At 46.7% G+C, this 27,319-nt stretch overlaps 2 protein-coding genes across 3 annotated transcripts in view; both read right to left on the bottom strand.

The window, feature by feature from the left end:
* The window catches only part of CD247 (CD247 molecule), a 126,286-nt gene extending 114,016 nt beyond the window's left edge, over positions 1-12,270 (bottom strand). The window contains exon 1 of the mRNA XM_069760592.1: positions 12,209-12,270. Coding sequence (XP_069616693.1) covers positions 12,209-12,233 — 25 coding nt within the window. The 5' untranslated portion in view covers positions 12,234-12,270. The remainder of the gene's footprint in view (positions 1-12,208) is intronic.
* Positions 12,271-12,743: 473 nt separating this feature from the next.
* CREG1 (cellular repressor of E1A stimulated genes 1) lies at positions 12,744-26,652 on the bottom strand. Of its 2 annotated transcripts, XM_069760589.1 has the most exons (4): positions 26,322-26,651; positions 15,749-15,868; positions 15,487-15,671; positions 12,744-13,728 (listed from the first exon to the last, which is right to left on the bottom strand). In XM_069760589.1, coding segments are annotated over exons 1-4 (597 nt in total). In that variant the 5' UTR covers positions 26,613-26,651; the 3' UTR covers positions 12,744-13,727. The 2 variants fall into 2 exon arrangements, with proteins under 2 accessions (XP_069616690.1, XP_069616691.1); XM_069760590.1 differs by lacking the exon at positions 12,744-13,728 and having other exon boundaries at positions 15,486-15,671; positions 26,322-26,652.
* Positions 26,653-27,319: the final 667 nt, after the last annotated feature.

Here is a 27,319-nt window from a genome sequence, read left to right as displayed (position 1 = left end):
GTTGATTTGAGGTGTGGTGCTGCATTTGGAAGGTTTTGCTGTGAAGTAAACATGCGGTAAAGGATCTCTCCATGCAGGTGAAACAAGCCATCCTTAAGCTGCAAAAACAGAAAAAAAAACATCCAAGAAATTGCTGCAATATTAGGAGTGGCAAAATCTACAGTTTGGTACATCCTGAGAAAGAAAGAAAGCACTGGTGAACTCATCAATGCAAAAAGACCTGGGCGCCCACGGAAGACAACAGTGGTGGATGATCGTAGAATAATCTCCATGGTGAAGAGAAACCCCTTCACAACAGCCGACCAAGTGAACAACACTCTCCAGGGGGTCGGCGTATCAATATCCAAATCTACCATAAAGAGAAGACTGCATGAAAGTAACTACAGAGGGTTCACTGCACGGTGCAGCCACTCATAAGCATCAAGAGTAAAAAGGCTAAAAAACATCTAAAAAAGCCGCACAGTTCTGGAAGAAGATTCTATGGACAGATGGAACCAAGATCAACCTCTACCAGAATGATGGAAAGAGAAAAGTATGGCGAAGGCGTGGTACAGCTCATGATCCAAAGCATACCAAATCATCTGTAAAACACGGCGGAGGCAGTGTGATGGCGCGGGCATGCATGGCTGCCAGTGGCACTGGGTCACTAGTGTTTATGGATGATGTGACACAGGACAGAAGCAGCCGAATGAATTCTGAGGTCTTCAGAGCCGCCATACTGTGTGCTCAGATCCAGCCAAATGCAGCCAAACTGATTGGTCGTCGTTTCATACTACAGATGGACAATGACCCAAAACATAAAGCCAAAGCAACCCAGGAGTTTATTAAAGCAAAGAAGTGGAATATTCCGGAATGGCCAAGTCAGTCACCTGATCTCAACCCAATTGAGCAGCATTTCACTTGTTAAAGACTAAACTTCAGACAGAAAGGCCACAAACAAACAGCAACTGAAAACCACCGCAGTGAAGGCCTGGCAGAGCATCAAAAAGGAGGAAACACAGCGTCTGGTGATGTCCATGAGTTCAAGACTTCAGGCAGTTATTGCCAACAAAGGGTTTTCAACCAAGTACTAAAAATGAACATTTTAGTTAAAATTATTGAATCTGTCCAATTACTTTTGGTCCCTTTAAAAACAGGGTGGCACATGTTAAGGAGCTGAAACTCCTAAACCCTTCATCCAATTTTAATGTGGATACCCTTAAATGAAAGCTGAAAGTCTGAACTTCAACTGCATCTGAATTGTTTTGTTTAAAATTCATTGTGGTAATATCTATAACCAAAATTAGAAAAATGTTGTCTGTCTAAATATATATGGACCTAACTGTATATGTTCCAACCCCATGGATAGGGATGAACACCTTGGTCGCCTCAGAAAGACCTTTGTGAATCAGGGCGACCATCCAAGAACAATTGAAAACCAGATTACAAGAGCCACCAGAATATCAAGGAATCACCTGCTACATTACAAAGCTAAAGAAGAAAATAACCGGGTACCTCTAGTAGTCACCTACAATCCAAATCTGGAGGTGCTAAGGGGAGCTGCACGGAAATTACAACCTTTACTACAAATAGATGCCCGCTTACAATCCATTTTTCAAGACCCCCCACTACTGTGTTTGAGGCAGCCCCCAAATCTAAGAAGCATCATTGTCAGAAGCTCCCTGTCCTCTCCAACAGCTGCAGGAACCTTTCCTTGCAATCAGAAAAAATGTAAAACCCATCCATTTATAATGACCACGGACAAGATAAAGATCCCCAATTCACATCAGGACTACAGATCCCAGGTACTTTCAGCTGCGTCACTTCTAATGTGGTGTACCTAATTATTTGTACTAAATGTCCAACTGGGGGTCTGTATGTGGGGGACACAGGGCAAAAACTGAGAACAAGGATGAACTCTCGTCGCCATACAATAAGAGAAAAAAGAATGGATCTACCTGTGGCAATACATTTCTGTCTCCCAAATCATAACATTATGGACATGAAATTACTTGTGCTAAAGGGTAACTTCAAATCTCAAAGATACAGAAGAGTCTGGGAATATAAACTGATGACGACCTTTGACAGTCTTAGTGCAGGAATGAATGTGTTGCATGGATTTATGTCTTTTTACATCAACTAAGGAACTTGCCCATCAGACCATGTGGGGTCATCACAACAGAACCAGACCCCAATCAGAGGACAATAAAACAATCCTTATCTAAGAACTGGCCCAATATTTATGGACATAACTTTATTACCCATGGTAATTATGCTTCATGTCACCTGTCTTATCCATGGTTTTTCCTTTTTTTTCTATACCATGTTGTGCATAAATATGTGATTCTTCAGAATTTCTTTTAGTCTTTGCCTGATGAAGAGACCTGTGTAGTCTCGAAAGCTGCAATTTGTTACCATCTTTTCAGTTAGCCATTAAAAGGTATCAACCACTGAGGACTCTCAATTCTAAATGCATTTCATTTGGAAATCCAGATCCCAGAGTCTGGAGGAAGAGTGGAGGCCACAATCCAAGCTGCTGGAGGTCTGGTGTGAAGTCTCCACAATCAGTGATGGTTTGGGGAGCCATGTCATCTGCTGGTGTAGGTCCACTGGGTCTTATCAAGACCAAAGTCAGCGCAGCCGTCTACCAGGACATTTTAGAGCACTTCATGCTTCCCTCTGCCGACAAGCTTTTTGGAGATGGAAATGTCATTCTCCAGCAGGACTTGGCACCTATCCACACGGCCAAAAGTACCAATACCTGCTGTAAAAACAACAGTATCACACTTGGCTTGATTGGCAGCAAACTCACCTGACCTTAACCCCATAGAGAATCTATGGAGTATTGTCAAGAGGAAGATGAGACACCAGACCCAACAATGCAGACGAGCTGAAGGCTGCTATCAAAGCAACCTGGGCTTCCATAACCCTTCAGCAGCGCCACAGTCTGATTATTATTATTATTATTATTTATATAGCACCATTAATTCCACGGTGCTGTAGATGAGAAGGGAGTTACATACAGGGTTATAGATTACGTTTACAGTAAACAAATTTATGATGACAGACTGGTACAGAGGGGAGAGGACCCTGTCCTTGCGGACTTACATTCTACGGGATAGTGGGGAAGAGACAGAAGGTCGGGGGTGCAGTAGCTCTGGTGGTGGTGAGGTGGCAGCTCTGGCGGTTGGTGAGGCGGCAGCTCTGGCGGTTGGTGAGGCGGCAGCTCTGGCGGTTGGTGAGGCGGCAGCTCTGGCGGTTGGTTCAGAGATATAGGGAGGGGACAGGTTGTGGATGGCTTTCTAGATCAGTGTTAGTAGTTTGATCTGGATTCGCTGGGGAGTTGGGAGCCAATGAAGAGATTTGCAGATGGGAGAAACGGGAGCAGCGAGGTGGATTAGCCGGGCAGCAGAGCTGAGGACAGACTGGAGCGGTGCAAGAGAGTTAGCGGGGAGGCCACAGAGGAGGATGTTGCAGTAATCGAGGCGGGAGATGATTAGGGCGTGCACAAGTGTTTTAGTAGACTGAGGGCTGAGGAAGGTTACACCGAGGCAGCGGATTTCAGGTGCGGGAGAGAGCTTGATGCCATTTACCATAATAGATAGGTCAGGTAGGGGGGATACGCGAGATGGAGGAAAGATGATGAGTTCGGTTTTGTCTACATTGAGTTTTAGGAAGCGAGAGGTGAAGAAGGATATGGCTGACAGACACTCCGGGATTCTGGACAGCAGAGAGGCGACATTTGGGCCAGAGAGGTAGATCTGAGTGTCGTCCGCATACAGGTGGTACTGGAAGCCGTGGGACTTTTGAGTTGTCCTAGGCCAAGGGTATAGATGGAAAAGAGTAGGGGCCCTAGGACAGAGCCTTGAGGGAGTCCAATATAGAGAGAGGGCGGGATGAGGAGATAGTGTGGGAGTGGGAAACGCTAAATGTGCGCTCGGAAAGGTATGAGGCAATCCAGGACAGGGCAAGGCTTTTGATGCCGAGGGAATAAAGAATCTGTAGCAGTAGGCAGTGATCGACTGTGTCGAAAACAGAGGACAGGTCAAAAAGGAGGAGGATGGAGAACTGTCTGTTAGCTTTGGCTGTGAGTAAGTCATTAGTAATTTTGTCAGGGCAGTCTCGGTGGAGTGATGGGGTGGAAGCCAGATTGGAGGTTGTCAAGGAGAAAGTTAGATGAGAGGTGGGAGGAAAGTTGACCATGGACGTGCTGCTCAAGGAGTTTTGAAGCAAACGGGAGCAGTGTTATGGGGCGATAGCTGGGCATAGCAGTTGGGTCAAGGTTAGTTTTTTGAGGATGGGTGTGATGGTGGTATGCTTGAAGGCAGAGGGGAAAGTACCAGAAGATAGCGATAGGTTGAAGAGATGGGTTAGGGCTGGAATGAGCATGTTAGTGAGGTTGGGGAGCAGGTGGGAGGGGATGGGGTCAAGTGCACAGGTGGTGAGGTGCGATTTGGAAAAGAGGCGAGTAAGCTCTCCTTCAGTGATGTTGGAGAGGGAAGTTATTGGGGAAGGGCAGAGGTCTGGTATATGGAGTGGTTGGGGTGATCACCTCCATGCCACGCTGCATTGATGCAGTAATTGATGCCAAAGGAGCCCGACCAAGTACTGAGTGCATTTACTGAATATACGTTTCAGTAGGGGAACCCCTCAGATTTTAAAATAATTTTTTCAAGCCGGTGTTATAAAGTATTCTAATTTACTGAGATAATGACTTTTGGGTTTTCATTGGCTGTAAGCCACAATAATCAAAATCTTGTTTTTGTAAACTGTATTGCTTTCTTGTGTGAGCATATTATAGCGGTATTATGAGGGTACTGTCTTTGTAAATAGTATTGCTTTTTTATGTGAGCATATTATAGCGGTATTATGAGGGTACTGTCTTTGTAAATAGTATTGCTTTTTTATGTGAGCATATTATAGCGGTATTATGAGGGTACTGTCTTTGGAAATTGTATTGCTTTCTTGTGTGAGCACATTATCGCGGTATTATGAGGGTACTGCCTTTGAAAATTGTATTGCTTTTTTATGTGAGCACATCAAAATACTACATATCTGTATAATAATTTAAAAAAAAAAACACGACATGGGGCATTAACATGTGCGGTGATGCAGCCCGAGATCTATCGGGGGAAACAAGCAGAATTCTGAGAGCAGCTTTGGATGTGACTAGAGTACAAAACCTGACAAACGAGGAACCGTCGGGAGGAATCTGTGGGCGCGCGGGGAAGCAGCCGGTGTGAAATAACATTTTTTCAGCGCTCCGATTCCTTTTCTTAGAGATTGGAAACATGTGTAGAAAGAAAATAAATAGTTTACAGAGTGGAGGGATCGATATCCAGTCACCGCAAACCGCGGGAGGATTCAGAATCAATAGCGGCAATGCCGCCGAGATTACAGCCGCTATTGACGAGTCCTCGGACGGCCGCTCTGTGCCCAGAGAAATTAACTTTTCTAATTACATAACGGAAACATTCGTCCTCGCAGGAAACAATCTACTGACAACCACTTTCCCGCGCTGCCAGGACGCCATTGACTTTCCTGGAGAATATAATTATTATCTCGTGCCGGGTTCATTGCTCGAAGGAAAGAAAAACCCTCCGCAGCAACGACGGCTTCCACGTGTCACTACTTATTTCATCATCATCCCCTGACCTCTGTGGGGGTCCGCCGGCGCCATAGAAGAACCCAAAAGGTTGTCAGAGTCTAACTGGGTGTCAGCGGAGTCATCACCTGCAATATTTAACCCTTCGCAGTTCCCCTTTAAATCAACCATTATGCACAGGGGGGGGTAGTCCATGCCATGTAGTGACATTGTATCTTGTCAACTTTGCAAATACTTTTGATTAACCCACTCACTTCCATGGCATTTTAAGTTTTGGTTCCTCTTCTTCCCAGAATAATAACTTTTTTTTAAAAATGTTTCCAATCACTATGGACACGTGAGGTCTTGTTTTCTTTCTGGGACGAGTTGTGCTTTTGAACGACACCATTGATTTTATCATATCGTGTAATTTCCAAGCGTAGTGAAATTGCCAAAAAAAAATAAAAATTGTGCCATTCCACTATTGTTATTTTTTTTTTTTTTAAATTCGTTTATTAATTCCAGAATAAACTGCACAATACACACGTTTGCATTTGTCATTATTAGTAACAGTATGAAATACAGATAGGGGTCATGCATTATTATATCTAAAAGTATTACAAAAGTGACAAACTGTGTATGTTAAATCACTGACGTCTTACAAATCACCTAATATACAACATTTAACTACATTAACTTAACAATAGCAATAATGCGCCGCCAAAGGAAAATTAATACAGATTTCACCCCGTAAGTGATGCCCCCCAAACCACGAGCCCAACCTCCACATAGTAGCCAAGCTAATGAGGATTATAAAGTATTATAAGAGGAGTTCCATCTACCCCAAATCTTTTCAAACTTGCCTGGGCATCCTCTATTTTGATATAGTGTACGCTCATACGGGATAATCGAATTCACCAGATCAACCCAGGCTCTGAGAGACGGGCAAGAACCACCCATCCATCGTAATGCTAACACCTTTCGTGCCATAAAAAGTGACTCTCGTAGAAATATTCCGGTGCAATGATCCCAAGCTTCCGCATCCCACACCCCAAATAAGCAGATCAGTGGTTCAAGTGGGACAGGGATCAGTAATAAGGATGTTAAAAAAGACGTCACCTCACTCCAATACTGACGAATAACAGGGCATTTCCAAATCATGTGGATGAAATCCGCATCACCCGAATGGCACCTCAAGCAATCCGACGAGTGGAAGCGGCCCATTTTAAAAAGCCGTACCGGGGTCAAATAAGACTGATGCAGAATATATAATTGAGTCATTTTATTATTAATTGAGGGAGAGACTTTAGTTGGGGACTCCAAAATATCCTCCCATTCTTCTCCCGATACATCAGGAAGAAGTCCCTCCCACTTCCCTTTGACGGAATTTATAGTAGACCCATCTCCCATGGACAACAAATAAGTATATAAGGAGGAAATAAGTCCTTGAGGGCCCTGTGAGTTGAGAATACCTATCAAAGGTAAGGATGAAATAGCTCGATCCCCACCCATACTCCGCATATGTGATTGAAAGGCTGATCTTAGCTGTAAATAACGGAAGAACTGAGACCTCGGAACACTGTGGGTATTCTGTAATTGTACAAAGGATGCAAAGACCCCCTGGTTATATACATCTCTCACCGAGAGAACACCATGCGAGATCCAAAAATTAGTGGATGGATGGTTCAACAGTCCCGGAAAGTAACTATTATTCCATAGAGGCATTTCAGCCACTACATCTACAAATCCAGTAACTTTTTTAATTTGTCTCCATATTGATCGTGCCAGCCGGTGCAACTGTAGCAAACGGGGGGCATTAACTTTCTCTAGTTCTAGAAACCCCAGTGGACAATCAGCCCGGGCACCATGGAGCAAATGACTCTCCGAGTTAGGCAGGGAATTATTAGGCATCCATTTATTTATCGCCTTGGCCTGGCCGGCGAGATAATATAAGTAGAAATCTGGCAAAGCCGCCCCACCCCCCTGCTTCGGCCTCTGTAATGTCGACAATTTAAGTTTGGGCCTAGTTTTCCCCCATATAAAGGATGTAACCAGGGAGTTTAACCTTGCGAAGAAGTGTTTGGGTATGGGCACGGCACTATGTTGAAGGCAATAGTTAAGCTTAGGGAGCAGTATCATTTTAATTAGATTAATTCGGCCGGCAACCGAGAGCGGGAGTTTGTTCCAGGTTGAAAATTTAATTCTAACCAAATCTAATAGTGGGTAGATATTAAGTTGTAGATCTAATTGGCTGTATTTGGACATGTGAATACCTAAATATTTGAAACTGGATACAATGGGGAGCGGCGAGAGAGTTTCGAGGCAGGGTGCCTGGGTATGTGAGAGAGGGAACAAGGCAGATTTATCCCAGTTTATATATAGCCCTGAAAATTTACTAAACTTATCTATAGTCGCAATCACCTGTGGTAACGTTTCCTCTACTTTGTCCATAAATATCACCATATCGTCAGCATAGAGACCGATGGTATCCACTCGATCCGCAATATTTATTCCCTTAATACCATCAGAGGTTCTTATGCGTATTGCCAAGGCCTCTATTGCCAAGGCGAAGAGGGCCGGGGATAAAGGACATCCCTGGCGAGTTCCCCTATAAAGGGAAAAGGGCTCAGAAATGGTATTATTCACAACTATACGTGCCCTGGGCTTCCTATATAGTATATCTATCCCTCTTAGAAATTTGTCCCCAAAACCGTATTTCCTCAGACATGCAGATAGAAAGGGCCATTCGAGAGAGTCGAAAGCCTTGGCTGTATCTAACGATGCTAGTGCCCAGTTATTATCTGTTTCTAGGGAGCTATACTGAATCACTGATTGAACCCGTCTAATATTGATGGAGGTGCTTTTTCCCGGCATGAAGCCAGTCTGGTCAGGGTGTATAAGGTCTAATATGATTGCGTTCAGTCTAGTAGCCAGAATTTTAGTAAAGATTTTATAATCCACATTTACCAACGATATAGGACGATATGACCCACATTCCAGAGGATCCTTCCCCTCTTTCCTGAGCATAACAATATTTGCATCATAAAATGTTTCGGGCACAGGTCCTCCCTCCCATATTTCCCGAAGTACCTTCAATAAGAGTGGTGCCAGTTGATCACAGTATTTCTTGTAAAACTCAATAGGAAACCCATCCGGCCCAGGGGCCCTCCCAGTGGCCATATCCGCCATAGCATGTTCTACTTCCTCCATGGTAAATTCAGCGTCCATATAGGCCCGCTGGGTTGGACTCAACAAAGGAAACACTATATCTGATAGATAATCCAGACACTCAAAGACATCAAGACCACTACCAGATTTATACAGCGTCTCATAGTAATCATGAAAACACTGAAGTATCTTATCCGTGGAGGACACCAATGTGCCATCGAGTGTGCGGATTTGTAGTATAGTATTGGAGGTATTATGTTGGCGTACTAAGAAGGCAAGGAGTGTGCTAGCCTGGTTCCCTAGCTCGAAGTAGGATTGACGGGTAAAGAATAATTTGCGTTTTGACTTGGTGTCCGCATGTTGAACATATAACCTCTGAGAAGCAAGCCACTCAGCCCTGTTACCACTAGTTTGACTAGATATATAGGCAGCCTCCGAGTCTTTCAGCCGCTGCTCTATCTCATCATCTTCCCTCGCCGTCACCCTTTTAATGTAGGAAATTGTGGAGGACAAACACCCCCTCAAATAGGCTTTTAGAGTATCCCAGAACAAGCCAAGATTTTGGGGTTCCGGGTGAGTTGAATTAAAACAATTCAGCTGGTCAACCGTTCTATCATTAGAGTCCATTAATTTTAACCAAAAGGGGTTCAACTTCCAGGGCATATTATTATATGATTGGCCATATTTAAGTTTGAGGATAACCGGACTGTGGTCCGAAATCCCTCTACTGCCATGCTCAACACCATCCACCCACAGTGCCAAATTACTAGAACCGAATATGTAATCTATGCGAGATAAAGATTGCCTAGTGGATGAGTGGCAGGTATATCCTTTAGTCTCTGGGTGATGCACTCTCCACAAATCCAGCCATCCACTACCATCCATAAACAACGCCAGTTGGGAGGGGGGCCAAGACCGGGGATCCCCAATTGTCGCGTCATCTAATCTCAATCTGTCCAGGGACCCATCCATGACTAGGTTAAAATCTCCCATACAAATAACACTAGCATCAGGATAATTTAAGGAGAAACCCAATGCCATACGAAGGATCGAAGTACCAGCGGGGGCAGGGGGATTATAGATACATAATATCACATATTCTCGCGAGTTGATAAATGCATGCACAAAGACAAAGCGACCCTCCGGATCCCGCCGTGCCTCCCTGGCCTCCCATCTAACATCTCTATGTATTAACAGAGACACCCCTCTCGAGTAGCTGGTGTGGAATGCGTGAAGAGACCACTGCACCCACGGTTTTTTTGTATATCGAGCTGTGTCTCTAGTCAGATGTGTCTCCACCAGTGCCACAATGTGTGGGCGATACCGTCTAATCTGCGAGAATACTTTAATTTTCTTCCGGGGGGTTTTGATACCTCGTATATTCCAGGTCATAAATATGATCTCAGATCCCATATTGATACTTAAAAGAAAGGAAGATGTGAAGTAGTACTCGGGTCCGGTTCAGAGGCACCAAACAAGGCTTAAAAATAGTGTTAGCGGCAACCATACACATTGAACAATCAAAACTAATACAAAAAACAACAACCCAACATAATGTAACTTTAACAGTAGAGAAGTACAATCCTGCACTCCTGTGATCAAATAGAAAAGGGGATACCCTCACTGACTCCAGCGTCCGGTATTATTAATAAGCTCAGCACCCACACGGAGAGCTCCTTTTTCCCCCATATTGCCATTGGACAGAAGAAGCCGATTAGGAGTCATTTACAGTGGACACCTTGTAGGACCGCAACCATTCAGTGACCTCCGCCGGGTCCGTAAAGAATAAGGAGGAGCCATCATGGACAATACGTAGTCGAGCAGGATAAAGCATGGCGTAGATAATATTTTTATCCCGTAGTTGTTTCTTAATTTCCATAAATCGCGCCCGCTGCTTCTGAAGCTCCATTGAGAAATCCGGGAAAATTGATATGGTAGCATTGTTGAATTTAATAGGACCCTTCTGTCGCGCCAAGCGGAGAATAGCATCCCTATCCCTGCAGTTGAGAAGGCGCGCCAAAAAAGGTCTAGGCGGAGTTCCAGGGGGGAGAGGTCTCGCTGGGACCCTATGGGCCCTCTCCACCGAGAATGTTGAGGAGAATCCATTTCCCAGAGAGGTTTTAAGCCAGTCTTCCAAAAATTGTTCAGGTTGCTGACCCTCCGAGCGCTCTGGCAGGCCAATAATTCGAATGTTATTGCGGCGCAGCCTATTCTCCAGGTCATCTGCCTTTTGTTTCCAGGCGTTTATGGAACCGGCGACCTTTTTCAGAGTAGTCTCCATAGGGGTGATAGTATCCTCCACATGGGACACTCGTGTTTCAACCTCTGAAATACGTCCTCTCATGGCCTGCATATCATGCCGCAGACGACCCACTTCAGTGTGCACGTCCTCTATCTTTTCAGTAAGGGACGATCTAGTGAGGGATATAGCCTGCATTAATTGCTCAGATGCTTGCTTAAGGGTCAGTTCCTCTTCTTGCTCTCCCTCCTCAACATCATCGGAGGGGCGATTTTTACGCTGGGCCGGCGTAGAATTATTCCTGAGAGTACGTACATTATCAGGGGGATCCTCCCTGGAGTATTTCCTCAATTTCTCAGCAGCCCCTGCCCCTTTGGAGTGATACATGGTGGGCAGCAGAAGGAGCCACACAAGTCAGCGGGCACAGGATATAGGGCTGTTTTTTTTTTGGAGAAAAAAGGGCCACAAAACAAGCAGCTGGCGTAAGGAGAGTTGTAAAAAGTATTAAATGTAGCCTGAGGTGTTATATATCAGGACAGGCCCACAGCCACCACAGGAGGACCAGCAGGGAGGGGGTTAATCCCTCCAAAGTTATGGCGCCAATAAAAGAGATGTCTATCTGGCAGGGGGGGCGTGGGGCCCAATCTTTCAGGGCACACACACCACGTCGCCCCTGTATATCCCGGGTTATCTGTTCACCTCTTGAGCAGCACCGTTAAAGTAATGAAGAGCGCCTCTCCCCTCACTGTCAGGGAGTGCGCACTGGTAATGGCCGCCGTCCCCTGCAGCCACTGCCGCCCGTCCCGGAGCTCTCAGCCCCTGCACTCCTATGCCACACAGCGTTCACCGCCGAAGAGCGCAGCCCCACCGAGTCCACCAGAAGAGAAGCCGGGTGTCAGAAGAGGCCAGTGCCGCGTCTTGTCCCGCCGGAGCGCGTGCTCCAAGATGGCCGCCGCCGCACAGGTACCCTCCGTCCGCCCAGACCACTCACGGATTCCAAGTCCCGGGTCCTTACTGCAGCCTTTTGGGGAGGTCACCTGACTCCCGGGGGTCCCAGGCGCCAGTGCCAGCCGATACCGCTGGCAAATAAGGGGTCTTAATGGCAGGATATTATCAGGATGGCCGGAGCTCTCACGAGGCACGTCTTCCCTCCTCCGTTACATAGCCACGCCCCCGGGTTCCCACTATTGTTATTTTTAAGTTGTGTTTTACCATGTTCAATAAATGTTACAACTGACCTGCCGATATGATTCTCCAGGTCATCACGAGTTCATAGACACCAAACACGACTAGGTTCTTTTTTTATCTAAGGGATAAAAAAAAAAAAAAAATCCAAAATTTGTAAAAACAAAACAAAACAAAACAAAAAAAAACACGCCCTTTTCCGAGACCCTCCATTAGCGAGTCTGCCTTCAGTCTCGTAGTGATTGTCCGCTCGCCCCGTGTCCTTCTACATCTCGGCCTGCAGAATTAATCAGATTTTTCCAAAATTAAAGGGATTGTCCCTAGAAGGCGGCTCCTATCTGTCTTTGTCATAGATGTGGGTCCTCAACTTGGGACCGCCCTCTAGGAGCGAGAAAAGAGCGGCTCTGGCCCACCGGCCTACCGTACGATCACTTACCTGGCCAGTCTGAGCAGATGAGCGCTGGTCTGAACCCCTTTAATTATAGTGTGAACTTAGAATCACTTTTTTAGCAACAATGTATCAGTAAAATATACTTTGAACAGGACGGCGGGTCTGCAGCAGCACAAAGTATTTCAGGAGACTGGATGTAATTGTTAAATAAAAAAAACAAAACTTTATTTAAAAAGCACAAATCATTCGGCACTCCTTATATGTCAGCAAGCGTTATTAGAGTAAGATGGAGGATACTTAGATGGCGTACCAAAAGTCCCAGCAAGCCCTGGCCGTTACATGTCTAAGCGTTTAGAACAGAACATCACTATTCATGGTAATGATAACCCCGTCCCTGATCTGTGCCCACAAAGTGGGAAAGTGGCAGTTAAAGGGGTAGAAAAACCCCTTGTCACACTCCCCGACATTCATGGTTTCCCCAGCGATCAGGTATAATCTGCAGCAGCAAGAGTTTGATTTTCTTGCAGCGCACCCGCAGGACAAATGAAGTATTACACAGGATGTGTCCTCCAGTGCGAGAGATGCTCTTTGTAGGATCCTGAATGGCAAATTAAGACGGGACTATAAGAGGCATCTCAATATAATTCTGCATCTGGATGGTATGTCCCTTTTAAAAAAAAAAAAAAAAAAAAAAAAAAAAAGCAAACAAACCCCAGCAGACATCATAAAAGCTTTCACAGTTTTGCCCCCTTTAATCAACTCAAAATGAAAAAAGTTTGAAAGTTTATTAGGAAGTTTGCAATCTCACGTCGTCGTCCCGTCCAAGATCTCTGCTTCCAGTCAGTGAATGGAAACATTCATTTTTCACATACCCTTTCCGACACTGATCCATTGTGACAAACTGCAGCTGTCAGAGCAGGACAAGACTAGGATGAGATTTTAGCCTCCGCTTGCTGTCAGTGAAAGAAAATTTTCTTCATACATTCAAAGTTCTTGAAAGGAATTTTAAAGTCTCTTAGAAAGTTGTAGACGTTTACTTTCATGCGACGATAAAACTTAATATAAAACCAGGGCGCTCCTTTAAGATTAGATTTATGCAGAGAAGATAATGAACAAAAAGGCACATCGGCATCAGATCGAGAAAGTCTCCGCCCCCGAGGAGCCGGATCCGCAAGATCAGACCTTTAGGATAAAAAAAGAAGATATATCGTGATCATGTATGTAAGGCCGCGCTCACAGAGGCCAACACAATTCCTGCGCCACCTGACAGTCGTTTCTTCCACTCAGTGGCTGTCAGGTGGCAGTCATTCCTCCTAGTGTACAGAGTGGCTGTCAGTCATTCCTCCTAGTGCACAGAGTGGCTGTCAGTCATTCCTCCTAGTGCACAGGGCGGCTGTCGGGGCAGTCATTCCTCCTAGTGCACAGAGTGGCTGTCAGTCATTCCTCCTAGTGTACAGAGCAGCTGTCGGGGGCAGTCATTCCTCTATTGTACAGAGCGGCTGTCAGTCATTCCTCGTAGTGCACACAGTGGCTGTCGGGAGCAGTCATTCCTCTAGTGTACAGAGCGGCTGTCGGGGCAGTCATTCCTCTAGTGTACAGAGCGGCTGTCGGGGGCAGTCATTCCTCTAGTGTATAGAGCGGCTGTCGGGGGCAGTCATTCCTCTAGTGCACAGAGCGGCTGTCAGTCATTCCTCCTAGTGTACAGAGCGGCTTTCAGTCATTCTTCCTAGTGTACAGAGCGGCTGTCGGGAGCAGCCATTCCTCCTAGTGTACAGAGCGGCTGTCGGGAGCAGTCATTCCTCCTAGTGCACAGAGCGGCTGTCAGTCATTCCTCCTAGTGTACAGAGCGGCTTTCAGTCATTCTTCCTAGTGTACAGAGCGGCTGTCGGGAGCAGCCATTCCTCCTAGTGTACAGAGCGGCTGTCGGGAGCAGTCATTCCTCCTAGTGCACAGAGCGGCTGTCAGTCATTCCTCCTAGTGTACAGAGCGGCTTTCAGTCATTCTTCCTAGTGTACAGAGCGGCTGTCGGGAGCAGCCATTCCTCCTAGTGCACAGAGCGGCTGTCAGTCATTCCTCCTAGTGCACAGAGCGGCTGTCAGTCATTCCTCCTAGTGCACAGAGCGGCTGTCAGTCATTCCTCCTAGTGCACAGAGCGGCTGTCAGTCATTCCTCCTAGTGCACAGAGCGGCTGTCAGTCATTCCTCCTAGTGCACAGAGCGGCTGTCAGTCATTCCTCCTAGTGCACAGAGCGGCTGTCAGTCATTCCTCCTAGTGCACAGAGCGGCTGTCAGTCATTCCTCCTAGTGCACAGAGCGGCTGTCAGTCATTCCTCCTAGTTGCACAGAGCGGCTGTCAGTCATTCCTCCTAGTTGCACAGAGCGGCTGTCAGTCATTCCTCCTAGTGCACAGAGCGGCTGTCAGTCATTCCTCCTAGTGCACAGAGCGGCTGTCAGTCATTCCTCCTAGTGCACAGAGCGGCTGTCAGTCATTCCTCCTAGTGCACAGAGCGGCTGTCAGTCATTCCTCCTAGTGCACAGAGCGGCTGTCAGTCATTCCTCCTAGTGCACAGAGCGGCTGTCAGTCATTCCTCCTAGTGCACAGAGCGGCTGTCAGTCATTCCTCCTAGTGCACAGAGCGGCTGTCAGTCATTCCTCCTAGTGCACAGAGCGGCTGTCAGTCATTCCTCCTAGTGCACAGAGCGGCTGTCAGTCATTCCTCCTAATGCACAGAGTGGCTGCCGGGGGCAGTCATTCCTCCTAGTGTACAGAGCAGCTGTCAGTCATTCCTCTTCATATACAGAGCGGCTGTCAGTCATTCCTCTAGTGCACAGAGCGGCTGTCGGGGGCAATCATTCCCCCCATTATTAGGACACAGACTGTCAGCTGATCGGCAGGCTCTGTATATAGTATATACTAGGCAGCTGCTATATGCGGTACTCACTAAGGTTTGGCTTGGTAATATTCTTCCGGGGTGACTGTTTTGATTCCTCCAAAGTAATCGAGTACCCAAATGTTTGTGATGTTGAGTTTGGCAAAAAACCAGCTGTGGTCGCGCGGCCAGGTCGCCATCTCCGGGTGGCGGCTGAACAATGCCGTCTTCGCCTTGTCAGACTCGGGGGCGGCCACCTGGGTGTAAAGCATCGGTTATATATACACTATATGCATCAGATATGCGGGCACACCGGGGCCGTGGGGGTTCTCACCTCCTGGATAATGCCGGACATTATAATGTGAGCGCACAGCGGACTCTGGGGGTCGTAGTGTTCCTGCCGGCAATATGGGGTCTGCGCCAGAGACATGGTCAGGGAGGCGTTGGCGTTCACCTGATACGGAAGAGAAGACTGAGGTCAGAGGCGTCCTCCGGACACACGGACATAGGTACTGCCATCTGACGAGTACCTGTCCACAGCAAGCAGAGCTGCAGTGTAAAGCAAGAGTGCGGCGACAAGAAGCCGACAGACCAACAGGAAGCAATAATAAGAAGCAGAGCTGCAGTGTAAAGTAAGAGTGCGGCGACAAGAAGCCGACCGAGACCAACAGGAAGCAATAATAAGAAGCAGAGCTGCAGTGTAAAGCAAGAGTGCGGCGACAAGAAGCCGACAGACCAACAGGAAGCAATAATAAGAAGCAGAGCTGCAGTGTAAAGTAAGAGTGCGGCGACAAGAAGCCGACCGAGACCAACAGGAAGCAATAATAAGAAGCAGAGCTGCAGTGTAAAGCAAGAGTGCGGCGACATGAAGCCGACTGAGACCAACAGGAAGCAATAATAAGAAGCAGAGCTGCAGTGTAAAGCAAGAGTGCGGCGACATGAAGCCGACCGAGACCAACAGGAAGCAATAATAAGAAGCAGACCTGCAGTGTAAAGCAAGAGTGCGGCGACAAGAAGCCGACAGACCAACAGGAAGCAATAATAAGAAGCAGACCTGCAGTGTAAAGCAAGAGTGCGGCGACAAGAAGCCGACCGAGACCAACAGGAAGCAATAATAAGAAGCAGAGCTGCAGTGTAAAGCAAGAGTGCGGCGACATGAAGCCGACCGAGACCAACAGGAAGCAATAATAAGAAGCAGAGCTGCAGTGTAAAGCAAGAGTGCGGCGACAAGAAGCCGACCGAGACCAACAGGGAGCAATAATAAGAAGCAGACCTGCAGTGTAAAGCAAGAGTGCGGCGACAAGAAGCCGACAGACCAACAGGAAGCAATAATAAGAAGCAGAGCTGCAGTGTAAAGCAAGAGTGCGGCGACAAGAAGCCGACCGAGACAAACAGGAAGCAATAATAAGAAGCAGAGCTGCAGTGTAAAGCAAGAGTGCGGCGACAAGAAGCCGACCGAGACCAACAGGAAGCAATAATAAGAAGCAGAGCTGCAGTGTAAAGCAAGAGTGCGGCGACAAGAAGCCGACAGACCAACAGGAAGCAATAATAAGAAGCAGAGCTGCAGTGTAAAGTAAGAGTGCGGCGACAAGAAGCCGACCGAGACCAACAGGAAGCAATAATAAGAAGCAGAGCTGCAGTGTAAAGCAAGAGTGCGGCGACAAGAAGCCGACCGAGACCAACAGGAAGCAATAATAAGAAGCAGAGCTGCAGTGTAAAGCAAGAGTGCGGCGACAAGAAGCCGACAGACCAACAGGAAGCAATAATAAGAAGCAGACCTGCAGTGTAAAGCAAGAGTGCGGCGACAAGAAGCCGACCGAGACCAACAGGAAGCAATAATAAGAAGCAGAGCTGCAGTGTAAAGCAAGAGTGCGGCGACAAGAAGCCGACCGAGACCAACAGGAAGCAATAATAAGAAGCAGAGCTGCAGTGTAAAGTAAGAGTGCGGCGACAAGAAGCCGACCGAGACCAACAGGAAGCAATAATAAGAAGCAGAGCTGCAGTGTAAAGTAAGAGTGCGGCGACAAGAAGCCGACCGAGACCAACAGGAAGCAATAATAAGAAGCAGAGCTGCAGTGTAAAGTAAGAGTGCGGCGACAAGAAGCCGACCGAGACCAACAGGGAGCAATAATAAGAAGCAGAGCTGCAGTGTAAAGTAAGAGTGCGGCGACAAGAAGCCGACCGAGACCAACAGGGAGCAATAATAAGAAGCAGAGCTGCAGTGTAAAGTAAGAGTGCGGCGACAAGAAGCCGACCGAGACCAACAGGGAGCAATAATAAGAAGCAGAGCTGCAGTGTAAAGTAAGAGTGCGGCGACAAGAAGCCGACCGAGACCAACAGGGAGCAATAATAAGAAGCAGAGCTGCAGTGTAAAGCAAGAGTGCGGCGACATGAAGCCGACCGAGACCAACAGGAAGCAATAATAAGAAGCAGAGCTGCAGTGTAAAGTAAGAGTGCGGCGACAAGAAGCCGACCGAGACCAACAGGAAGCAATAATAAGAAGCAGAGCTGCAGTGTAAAGCAAGAGTGCGGCGACATGAAGCCGACCGAGACCAACAGGGAGCAATAATAAGAAGCAGAGCTGCAGTGTAAAGCAAGAGTGCGGCGACAAGAAGCCGACCGAGACCAACAGGAAGCAATAATAAGAAGCAGAGCTGCAGTGTAAAGCAAGAGTGCGGCGACAAGAAGCCGACCGAGACCAACAGGGAGCAATAATAAGAAGCAGAGCTGCAGTGTAAAGCAAGAGTGCGGCGACAAGAAGCCGACCGAGACCAACAGGAAGCAATAATAAGAAGCAGAGCTGCAGTGTAAAGCATGAGGGTGGAACTTAGGAGCAGCCGGAGTCACATGGAGCGTTACATAAGGCCTCGGTCATGTGACCCGGTGATTCTATAGGCTCCGTATACAGCACCTCTGCCTTGGTCTCACAGACACAAGAGGCTCCGGTCACAAGCCGGGAACATTGCAAAACCGCGGATTCTGCAGCGTCATCTGCTGAGTCAGCGGGAGAAAAACACAGAAAAAAGGAAACTACGAAAAAGAAAACTCAGCGAGTGTCAGTGAGGGCAGCAATAACAGTGAGGGCAGAAATAGTGAGGGCAGCAGTAGTAGTCATAGTGAGGGCAGTAGTAGTAGTCATAGTGAGGGCAGTAGTAGTCATAGTAGTGAGGGCAGTAGTAGTAGTAATAGTAGTGAGGGCAGTAGTAGTAGTAGTGAGGGCAGTAGTAGTAATAGTGAGGGCAGTAGTAGTAATAGTGAGGGCAGTAGTAGTAATAGTGAGGGCAGTAGTAGTAGTAGTAATAGTGAGGGCAGTAGTAGTAGTAGTAGTAATAGTGAGGGCAGTAGTAGTAGTAATAGTGAGGGCAGTAGTAGTAGTAATAGTAGTGAGGGCAGTAGTAGTAATAGTAGTGAGGGCAGTAGTAGTAATAGTAGTGAGGGCAGTAGTAGTAATAGTAGTGAGGGCAGTAGTAGTAATAGTGAGGGCAGTAGTAGTAATAGTGAGGGCAGTAGTAGTAATAGTGAGGGCAGTAGTAGTAATAGTGAGGGCAGTAGTAGTAATAGTGAGGGCAGTAGTAGTAATAGTGAGGGCAGTAGTAGTAATAGTGAGGGCAGTAGTAGTAATAGTGAGGGCAGTAGTAGTAATAGTGAGGGCAGTAGTAGTAGTAATAGTGGGGGCAGTAGTAGTAGTAGTAATAGTGAGGGCAGTAGTAGTAGTAATAGTAGTGAGGGCAGTAGTAGTAGTAGTAATAGTGAGGGCAGTAGTAGTAGTAATAGTGGGGGCAGTAGTAGTAGTAATAGTGGGGGCAGTAGTAGTAGTAGTAATAGTGAGGGCAGTAGTAGTAGTAATAGTAGTGAGGGCAGTAGTAGTAGTAATAGTGGGGGCAGTAGTAGTAGTAATAATAGTGAGGGCAGTAGTAGTAGTAGTAATAGTGAGGGCAGTAGTAGTAGTAGTAATAGTGAGGGCAGTAGTAGTAGTAATAGTAGTGAGGGCAGTAGTAGTAGTAATAGTAGTGAGGGCAGTAGTAGTAGTAGTAATAGTGAGGGCAGTAGTAGTAGTAATAGTAGTGAGGGCAGTAGTAGTAGTAATAGTGGGGGCAGTAGTAGTAGTAATAATAGTGAGGGCAGTAGTAGTAGTAATAGTAGTGAGGGCAGTAGTAGTAGTAATAGTGGGGGCAGTAGTAGTAGTAATAATAGTGAGGGCAGTAGTAGTAGTAATAGTGAGGGCAGTAGTAGTAGTAATAGTGAGGGCAGTAGTAGTAATAGTAGTGAGGGCAGTAGTAGTAGTAGCAATAGTGAGGGCAGTAGTAGTAGTAATAGTAGTGAGGGCAGTAGTAGTAGTAGTAATAGTGAGGGCAGTAGTAGTAGTAATAGTAGTGAGGGCAGTAGTAGTAGTAATAGTGGGGGCAGTAGTAGTAGTAGTAATAGTGAGGGCAGTAGTAGTAGTAATAGTAGTGAGGGCAGTAGTAGTAGTAGCAATAGTGAGGGCAGTAGTAGTAGCAATAGTGAGGGCAGTAGTAGTAGTAATAGTGAGGGCAGTAGTAGTAGTAATAGTAGTGAGGGCAGTAGTAGTAGTAATAGTGGGGGCAGTAGTAGTAGTAGTAATAGTGAGGGCAGTAGTAGTAGTAATAGTGGGGGCAGTAGTAGTAGTAGTAATAGTGAGGGCAGTAGTAGTAGTAATAGTAGTGGGGGCAGTAGTAGTAGTAGTAATAGTGAGGGCAGTAGTAGTAGTAATAGTAGTGAGGGCAGTAGTAGTAGTAATAGTGGGGGCAGTAGTAGTAGTAATAATAGTGAGGGCAGTAGTAGTAGTAATAGTAGTGAGGGCAGTAGTAGTAGTAGTAATAGTGAGGGCAGTAGTAGTAGTAATAGTAGTGAGGGCAGTAGTAGTAGTAATAGTGGGGGCAGTAGTAGTAGTAATAATAGTGAGGGCAGTAGTAGTAGTAATAGTGAGGGCAGTAGTAGTAGTAGTAGTAATAGTGAGGGCAGTAGTAGTAATAGTAGTGAGGGCAGTAGTAGTAGTAGCAATAGTGAGGGCAGTAGTAGTAATAGTGAGGGCAGTAGTAGTAGTAGCAATAGTGAGGGCAGTAGTAGTAATAGTGAGGGCAGTAGTAGTAGTAGCAATAGTGAGGGCAGTAGTAGTAGTAATAGTAGTGAGGGCAGTAGTAGTAATAGTGGGGGCAGTAGTAGTAGTAATAATAGTGAGGGCAGTAGTAGTAGTAATAGTGAGGGCAGTAGTAGTAGTAATAGTGAGGGCAGTAGTAGTAGTAATAGTGGGGGCAGTAGTAGTAGTAATAATAGTGAGGGCAGTAGTAGTAGTAATAATAGTGAGGGCAGTAGTAGTAGTAATAGTGAGGGCAGTAGTAGTAGTAATAGTGGGGGCAGTAGTAGTAGTAATAATAGTGAGGGCAGTAGTAGTAGTAATAGTGAGGGCAGTAGTAGTAGTAATAGTGGGGGCAGTAGTAGTAGTAATAATAGTGAGGGCAGTAGTAGTAGTAATAATAGTGAGGGCAGTAGTAGTAGTAATAGTGAGGGCAGTAGTAGTAGTAATAGTGGGGGCAGTAGTAGTAGTAATAATAGTGAGGGCAGTAGTAGTAGTAATAGTGAGGGCAGTAGTAGTAGTAATAGTGAGGGCAGTAGTAGTAATAGTAGTGAGGGCAGTAGTAGTAGTAGCAATAGTGAGGGCAGTAGTAGTAGTAATAGTAGTGAGGGCAGTAGTAGTAGTAGCAATAGTGAGGGCAGTAGTAGTAGTAATAGTAGTGAGGGCAGTAGTAATAGTAGTGAGGGCAGTAGTAGTAGTAGTAATAGTGAGGGCAGTAGTAATAGTAGTGAGGGCAGTAGTAGTAGTAATAGTGAGGGCAGTAGTAGTAGTAATAGTAGTGAGGGCAGTAGTAGTAGTAATAGTGGGGGCAGTAGTAGTAGTAGTAATAGTGAGGGCAGTAGTAGTAGTAATAGTGGGGGCAGTAGTAGTAGTAATAATAGTGAGGGCAGTAGTAGTAGTAATAGTAGTGAGGGCAGTAGTAGTAGTAGTAATAGTGAGGGCAGTAGTAGTAGTAGTAATAGTGAGGGCAGTAGTAGTAGTAATAGTAGTGGGGGCAGTAGTAGTAGTAATAGTGAGGGCAGTAGTAGTAGTAATAGTGGGGGCAGTAGTAGTAGTAATAATAGTGAGGGCAGTAGTAGTAGTAATAGTAGTGAGGGCAGTAGTAGTAGTAGTAATAGTGGGGGCAGTAGTAGTAGTAGTAATAGTAGTGGGGGCAGTAGTAGTAGTAGTAATAGTGAGGGCAGTAGTAGTAGTAATAGTGAGGGCAGTAGTAGTAGTAATAGTAGTGGGGGCAGTAGTAGTAGTAGTAATAGTGAGGGCAGTAGTAGTAGTAGTAATAGTGAGGGCAGTAGTAGTAGTAATAGTGGGGGCAGTAGTAGTAGTAATAATAGTGAGGGCAGTAGTAGTAGTAATAGTAGTGAGGGCAGTAGTAGTAGTAGTAATAGTGAGGGCAGTAGTAGTAGTAGTAATAGTGAGGGCAGTAGTAGTAGTAATAGTAGTGGGGGCAGTAGTAGTAGTAGTAATAGTGAGGGCAGTAGTAGTAGTAATAGTGGGGGCAGTAGTAGTAATAATAGTGAGGGCAGTAGTAGTAATAATAGTAGTGAGGGCAGTAGTAGTAGTAGTAATAGTGAGGGCAGTAGTAGTAGTAATAGTAGTGAGGGCAGTAGTAGTAGTAGTAATAGTGAGGGCAGTAGTAGTAGTAATAAGTGAGGGCAGTAGTAGTAGTAATAGTGGGGGCAGTAGTAGTAATAATAGTGAGGGCAGTAGTAGTAGTAATAGTGAGGGCAGTAGTAGTAGTAATAGTGAGGGCAGTAGTAGTAATAGTAGTGAGGGCAGTAGTAGTAGTAGCAATAGTGAGGGCAGTAGTAGTAGCAATAGTGAGGGCAGTAGTAGTAGTAATAGTGAGGGCAGTAGTAGTAGTAATAGTAGTGAGGGCAGTAGTAGTAGTAATAGTGGGGGCAGTAGTAGTAGTAATAATAGTGAGGGCAGTAGTAGTAGTAATAGTGAGGGCAGTAGTAGTAGTAGTAATAGTGAGGGCAGTAGTAGTAATAGTAGTGAGGGCAGTAGTAGTAGTAGCAATAGTGAGGGCAGTAGTAGTAGTAGCAATAGTGAGGGCAGTAGTAGTAGTAATAGTGGGGGCAGTAGTAGTAGTAATAGTGAGGGCAGTAGTAGTAGTAGCAATAGTGAGGGCAGTAGTAGTAGTAATAGTAGTGAGGGCAGTAGTAGTAGTAATAGTGGGGGCAGTAGTAGTAGTAATAGTGGGGGCAGTAGTAGTAGTAATAGTAGTGAGGGCAGTAGTAGTAGTAATAGTGGGGGCAGTAGTAGTAGTAATAATAGTGAGGGCAGTAGTAGTAGTAATAGTGAGGGCAGTAGAAGTAGTAGTAATAGTGAGGGCAGTAGTAGTAATAGTAGTGAGGGCAGTAGTAGTAGTAGCAATAGTGAGGGCAGTAGTAGTAGCAATAGTGAGGGCAGTAGTAGTAGTAATAGTGAGGGCAGTAGTAGTAGTAATAGTAGTGAGGGCAGTAGTAGTAGTAATAGTGGGGGCAGTAGTAGTAGTAGTAATAGTGAGGGCAGTAGTAGTAGTAATAGTGGGGGCAGTAGTAGTAGTAGTAATAGTGAGGGCAGTAGTAGTAGTAATAGTAGTGGGGGCAGTAGTAGTAGTAGTAATAGTGAGGGCAGTAGTAGTAGTAGTAATAGTGAGGGCAGTAGTAGTAGTAATAGTAGTGGGGGCAGTAGTAGTAGTAGTAATAGTGAGGGCAGTAGTAGTAGTAATAGTGGGGGCAGTAGTAGTAGTAATAATAGTGAGGGCAGTAGTAGTAGTAATAGTAGTGAGGGCAGTAGTAGTAGTAGTAATAGTGGGGGCAGTAGTAGTAGTAGTAATAGTAGTGGGGGCAGTAGTAGTAGTAGTAATAGTGAGGGCAGTAGTAGTAGTAGTAATAGTGAGGGCAGTAGTAGTAGTAATAGTAGTGGGGGCAGTAGTAGTAGTAGTAATAGTGAGGGCAGTAGTAGTAGTAGTAATAGTGAGGGCAGTAGTAGTAGTAATAGTGGGGGCAGTAGTAGTAGTAATAATAGTGAGGGCAGTAGTAGTAGTAATAGTAGTGAGGGCAGTAGTAGTAGTAGTAATAGTGAGGGCAGTAGTAGTAGTAGTAATAGTGAGGGCAGTAGTAGTAGTAATAGTAGTGGGGGCAGTAGTAGTAGTAGTAATAGTGAGGGCAGTAGTAGTAGTAATAGTGGGGGCAGTAGTAGTAATAATAGTGAGGGCAGTAGTAGTAGTAATAGTAGTGAGGGCAGTAGTAGTAGTAGTAATAGTGAGGGCAGTAGTAGTAGTAATAGTAGTGAGGGCAGTAGTAGTAGTAGTAATAGTGAGGGCAGTAGTAGTAGTAATAAGTGAGGGCAGTAGTAGTAGTAATAGTGGGGGCAGTAGTAGTAGTAATAATAGTGAGGGCAGTAGTAGTAGTAATAGTGAGGGCAGTAGTAGTAGTAGTAATAGTGAGGGCAGTAGTAGTAATAGTAGTGAGGGCAGTAGTAGTAGTAGCAATAGTGAGGGCAGTAGTAGTAGCAATAGTGAGGGCAGTAGTAGTAGTAATAGTGAGGGCAGTAGTAGTAGTAATAGTAGTGAGGGCAGTAGTAGTAGTAATAGTGGGGGCAGTAGTAGTAGTAATAATAGTGAGGGCAGTAGTAGTAGTAATAGTGAGGGCAGTAGTAGTAGTAGTAATAGTGAGGGCAGTAGTAGTAATAGTAGTGAGGGCAGTAGTAGTAGTAGCAATAGTGAGGGCAGTAGTAGTAGTAGCAATAGTGAGGGCAGTAGTAGTAGTAATAGTGGGGGCAGTAGTAGTAGTAATAGTGAGGGCAGTAGTAGTAGTAGCAATAGTGAGGGCAGTAGTAGTAGTAATAGTAGTGAGGGCAGTAGTAGTAGTAATAGTGGGGGCAGTAGTAGTAGTAATAGTAGTGAGGGCAGTAGTAGTAGTAATAGTGGGGGCAGTAGTAGTAGTAATAATAGTGAGGGCAGTAGTAGTAGTAATAGTGAGGGCAGTAGAAGTAGTAGTAATAGTGAGGGCAGTAGTAGTAATAGTAGTGAGGGCAGTAGTAGTAGTAGCAATAGTGAGGGCAGTAGTAGTAGCAATAGTGAGGGCAGTAGTAGTAGTAATAGTGAGGGCAGTAGTAGTAGTAATAGTAGTGAGGGCAGTAGTAGTAGTAATAGTGGGGGCAGTAGTAGTAGTAATAATAGTGAGGGCAGTAGTAGTAGTAATAGTGAGGGCAGTAGTAGTAGTAGTAATAGTGAGGGCAGTAGTAGTAATAGTAGTGAGGGCAGTAGTAGTAGTAGCAATAGTGAGGGCAGTAGTAGTAGTAATAGTGAGGGCAGTAGTAGTAGTAATAGTGAGGGCAGTAGTAGTAGTAATAGTGGGGGCAGTAGTAGTAGTAATAGTGAGGGCAGTAGTAGTAGTAATAGTGGGGGCAGTAGTAGTAGTAATAGTGAGGGCAGTAGTAGTAGTAGCAATAGTGAGGGCAGTAGTAGTAGTAATAGTAGTGAGGGCAGTAGTTATACTGAGGGAATTATCATTATTATCCCCCTCCGCTGGGCGGCTGCAGTGTGAGATAAGCGGCGCCCCCTGCCGAGTGTGAGATAAGCGGCGCCCCCTGCAGAGTGTGAGATAAGCGGCGCCCCCTGCAGAGTGTGAGATAAGCGGCGCCCCCTGCAGAGTGTGAGATAAGCGGCGCCCCCTGCAGAGTGTGAGATAAGCGGCGCCCCCTGCAGAGTGTGAGATAAGCGGCGCCCCCTGCAGAGTGTGAGATAAGCGGCGCCCCCTGCAGAGTGTGAGATAAGCGGCGCCCCCTGCAGAGTGTGAGATAAGCGGCGCCCCCTGCAGAGTGTGAGATAAGCGGCGCCCCCTGCAGAGTGTGAGATAAGCGGCGCCCCCTGCAGAGTGTGAGATAAGCGGCGCCCCCTGCCGAGTGTGAGATAAGCGGCGCCCCCTGCAGAGTGTGAGATAAGCGGCGCCCCCTGCAGAGTGTGAGATAAGCGGCGCCCCCTGCCGAGTGTGAGATAAGCGGCGCCCCCTGCAGAGTGTGAGATAAGCGGCGCCCCCTGCAGAGTGTGAGATAAGCGGCGCCCCCTGCAGAGTGTGAGATAAGCGGCGCCCCCTGCAGAGTGTGAGATAAGCGGCGCCCCCTGCAGAGTGTGAGATAAGCGGCGCCCCCTGCAGAGTGTGAGATAAGCGGCGCCCCCTGCAGAGTGTGAGATAAGCGGCGCCCCCTGCAGAGTGTGAGATAAGCGGCGCCCCCTGCAGAGTGTGAGATAAGCGGCGCCCCCTGCAGAGTGTGAGATAAGCGGCGCCCCCTGCAGAGTGTGAGATAAGCGGCGCCCCCTGCAGAGTGTGAGATAAGCGGCGCCCCCTGCAGAGTGTGAGATAAGCGGCGCCCCCTGCAGAGTGTGAGATAAGCGGCGCCCCCTGCAGAGTGTGAGATAAGCGGCGCCCCCTGCAGAGTGTGAGATAAGCGGCGCCCCCTGCAGAGTGTGAGATAAGCGGCGCCCCCTGCAGAGTGTGAGATAAGCGGCGCCCCCTGCAGAGTGTGAGATAAGCGGCGCCCCCTGCAGAGTGTGAGATAAGCGGCGCCCCCTGCAGAGTGTGAGATAAGCGGCGCCCCCTGCCGGCCGGCACTGATAACGATTCTCCTCCCGCCGCTGCAGGGAATATCCTGTCCTGTCACCAGTAACGCGCGCTGCTTTACCGCCTCCTGCTCGTCCGGATTATCGAATATTCCGGATTATCGGACTGTGATGACGAGCAGAACTATTAACCCCTCCTGAGCTGACCGCACGCTCGGGCCTCCCGGGGAAGCCATGACGTCACCCTCGGCGGCCGCCGCTCACCTGCAGGTCCTGCACGGAGATCTCCATGGCGGTCAGGTAGAAGTACAGCACGCCGCCGCTCTGGCCCCGCGGACCGTCACTCACGGAGAACACATTGGCGAAGGGCAGCCCCCGCACCGGCTCGTGGCTGGAGAGAGTGGCCAGAGCGCCCCAGTCACACTTGTGCGCCACGTACCGGGCGACCCGGGCGGTCTCATTGTGAGGGGGGATCGCAGCAGCTGCCCCCAGTGATAAGACCAGGAAGAAAACCAGAGAAACCCCCCAGGACACGATCACACCGGCCCGGCTCATCCTCCCTGCCTCACTGACAGGACTGGAGGCACCTAGTGATAGAAGGAGAAGCACACCGCCCCAGGGGAGGAGCCCGGGAACGTGCGACCAATAGGGGAGGAGAATAGTGCACGGTGGCCAATCACAACAGCCAGTAGGCGTGGTAACAATGAGGATGTAAACAACGAGTTAGAGGAGGAGTTTGTTATTTAGCAACCAATAGAAAGATCGTGACTAAACAAAATAGAGAAACGTTGTGTGGGCGGGGCGACACATGTCACCTTGTAGCCTCAGCATAGCGCTTCGTAGTGGCAATTCTCGGTACTGCAGCTCATAACAATCCCTTCAATAAGACCTGAGTTGCAGTACCGACAGCGGCCACTACACATTGTGTGGCGCTGTGCTGTTCAGGGCTTCATACACAGTACAGTCCAAATGTGTGTATTTTTTAATTTTTTTTAATTGGGGGGAAAAGGGGAGGGGGGTGATTTGAATTTTCTGGGTTTTATAATTTTTTTTAAATATTTTTTAAAACTTTTTTTTTTCAATTTTTTACTTTAATAGTCCCTTTAGGGATTGTCAGCAGGTGTAGCGACTGCGCCCTGGATGGAAAGGTTTTTTTTTTTTTAGTTTTTTCTTCCATTACGAAATTTTTTTTCGCAGTGGATCCTCCTTTGAAATAGTCTTCAAAAAAACTCTTGGGAAACTTTTCCTGTTCTCTTTTCTAT

The sequence above is a fragment of the Ranitomeya imitator genome, chromosome 3, assembly GCF_032444005.1.
Source record: "Ranitomeya imitator isolate aRanImi1 chromosome 3, aRanImi1.pri, whole genome shotgun sequence".
Taxonomy (NCBI): Eukaryota; Metazoa; Chordata; class Amphibia; order Anura; family Dendrobatidae; genus Ranitomeya; species Ranitomeya imitator.
The sequence above is the reverse complement of the archived record's forward strand: the minus strand, read 5'-3'. Positions and strand labels throughout refer to the sequence as shown.

Bases quoted from the DNA above. Each gene is read 5' to 3' on its own strand.
- CREG1 (XM_069760590.1), bottom strand. From the start codon at position 26,612: ATGAGCCGGGCCGGTGTGATCGTGTCCTGGGGGGTTTCTCTGGTTTTC. The intron at 15,869-26,321 runs GTGAGCGGCGGC...CTTCCGTATCAG, and splicing joins TCTCCGTGCAGGACCTGCAG to GTGAACGCCAACGCCTCCCT. The intron at 15,672-15,748 runs GTGAGAACCCCC...CTTTACACCCAG, and splicing joins TGTCCGGCATTATCCAGGAG to GTGGCCGCCCCCGAGTCTGA.